The sequence below is a fragment of the Protobothrops mucrosquamatus genome, unplaced genomic scaffold (assembly GCF_001527695.2).
Source record: "Protobothrops mucrosquamatus isolate PMUCROS unplaced genomic scaffold, P.Mucros_1.0 scaffold2354, whole genome shotgun sequence".
Taxonomy (NCBI): domain Eukaryota; kingdom Metazoa; phylum Chordata; class Lepidosauria; order Squamata; family Viperidae; genus Protobothrops; species Protobothrops mucrosquamatus.
In genome coordinates this window covers 138,722-140,373 of record NW_015388432.1, presented here as the reverse complement: position 1 = coordinate 140,373, position 1,652 = coordinate 138,722, and the positions used below count along the sequence as shown (strand labels likewise).

At 66.3% G+C, this 1,652-nt stretch overlaps 1 protein-coding gene across 1 annotated transcript in view; it reads right to left on the bottom strand.

Moving 5' to 3' along the window:
• Positions 1-743: 743 nt before the first annotated feature.
• Positions 744-1,652, bottom strand: part of LOC114923204 (death domain-associated protein 6-like) — an 8,693-nt gene continuing 7,784 nt past the window's right edge. Inside the window, exons 7-8 of the mRNA XM_029285857.1 lie at positions 1,564-1,646; positions 744-1,419 (exon numbers count right to left, since the gene is read on the bottom strand). Of these exons, the coding sequence (XP_029141690.1) occupies positions 744-1,419; positions 1,564-1,646 (759 nt within the window). The remainder of the gene's footprint in view (positions 1,420-1,563; positions 1,647-1,652) is intronic.

Sequence of the window (1,652 nt, the reverse complement as noted above, 5' to 3'; positions counted from 1 at the left end):
CTCTCCTCAGAGGCTCCAGCCGCAGCCCCAGGACGGAGCCAGCAAAGATCGAAGCCAGGCAGGGCCTTAAACAGCAATAAATATTTATAAGAGAATTTCTGGCTTTCCTTTAGAAAAAGGCCGAAGCCAAATTGAAGGACGTTTCTCATCTCCACCGAAGGAACCAATGGGGGGGGGAGGGAGGGGGCTTCTCCTTGTCCCCAGGGTTTTTTTTTTTGGGGGGGGAGGTGTATCCAGAAGGACTGACGTGAGTTCCCTCCCAAAGCTGTGTGTGTGTGTGTGTGTGTCTTTGGGCACACAGTCAAGCATCCGGACATCTCAGAACCATCCCCTGCAAACTGGGGGGGGGGGAAGGAGGGGCTCTTGCCAAAAAGTCTGCACCCCAAAGCAGACACAAAGGAGGGGGAGAGGAAGCTGCTGTTACATCAACAAGAAGAAACCCCCTCCTCTGCAAATGGGGGGGGCTTTTGTGTCACTCTCTCCTCCCACAAGAGGGATTTAGGCCTGGGGCAGCCCCCACCTGGCTGGCTCTAGAGGCAAAGAGACCCCCTCCCAGGGACGGGCCCATCGCATGATGGGAAGACCAGGCCAAATGGGGGGGGGGAGATGGTAGCCCTTCGCAGCCCCCATCCTGCAGAAACCAGACACCCCCCCCAGCAGAGTCCGCAGGGCCCCTCCAGGGAAGGAGACTCCTCCGAGGGCCGGGAGGGTCTTCCTCGCAGGGGAGGCGTCAGTTCTGCGGCTCACATCTTGCTGCTGCCCGCGAAGCCCAGTTCGCTGCGGGGGGATCGTCCCGTGGCCCACTCGGCCTCCCCGGGGACGCAGGAGGGGGACGCCCCCCCTTCCTCCTCCTTCTTGGCCCCCCCGCAGAGGGCAGCGGGGCCCCCTCCTCCTCCTCCTCCCAGGCGGTGGCGCCGCTCGCAGTGGCCCTTGTGGCGCATGAAGCTGTCGCGCCACATGAACTTCTTGGCGCAGACGTGGCACTCGTAGGGCTTGAGGCCCGTGTGGGTCTTCATGTGCTCCGTCAGGTGGTGCTTCATCTTGAACTTCTTGTTGCAGACGGGGCAGTCGAAGGGCCGCAGGTTCAGGTGCATGTTGACGTGCCGGTCGCGCATGCTCTTGTGCGAGAAGGCCTTCCCGCAGTGGCACAGGAAGATCTTGCTGCCCTCCCCGCCGGAGCCCCCCGACAGCTGCACCGCCCCGTGCTCCACCGACGACGCCGGGGCGGCCCCTCCGGCAGACGGCGCCCCCGCCGACGCCCCCGGGAAGAGCAACAGCGGGGGTCCCCGCACGTCCAGCGGCAGGAGCGGCCGGGGGGGCGGCGGGAAGGGCTCCTCGAAGGCGGCCGCCACGTCCTGCGAGGACTCGCAGAAGTTCACCTGCTCCTCCGGCGGCGGCGGCGGCGGTGGGGGCGGCCCGCTGAGCGTGCGGACGTCGCTGATGCTCAGGGCGGCGGCGGGCTCGGCCGGCTCCTCGTCCTCCTCGCAGGTCAGCACCAGATCCTCCTCCTCCTCGTCGTCTTCTTCCTCCTCCTCCTCCTCCTCCTCCTCCAGCCCGCCGCGCTCCTTCTTCACCGGCAGCCACTGGCGCGGCGGGACGAGGCCGGGCCGCAGGGAGGACGGCCGGCGGGCCTCGCTGCTGCCGGGCTCCCC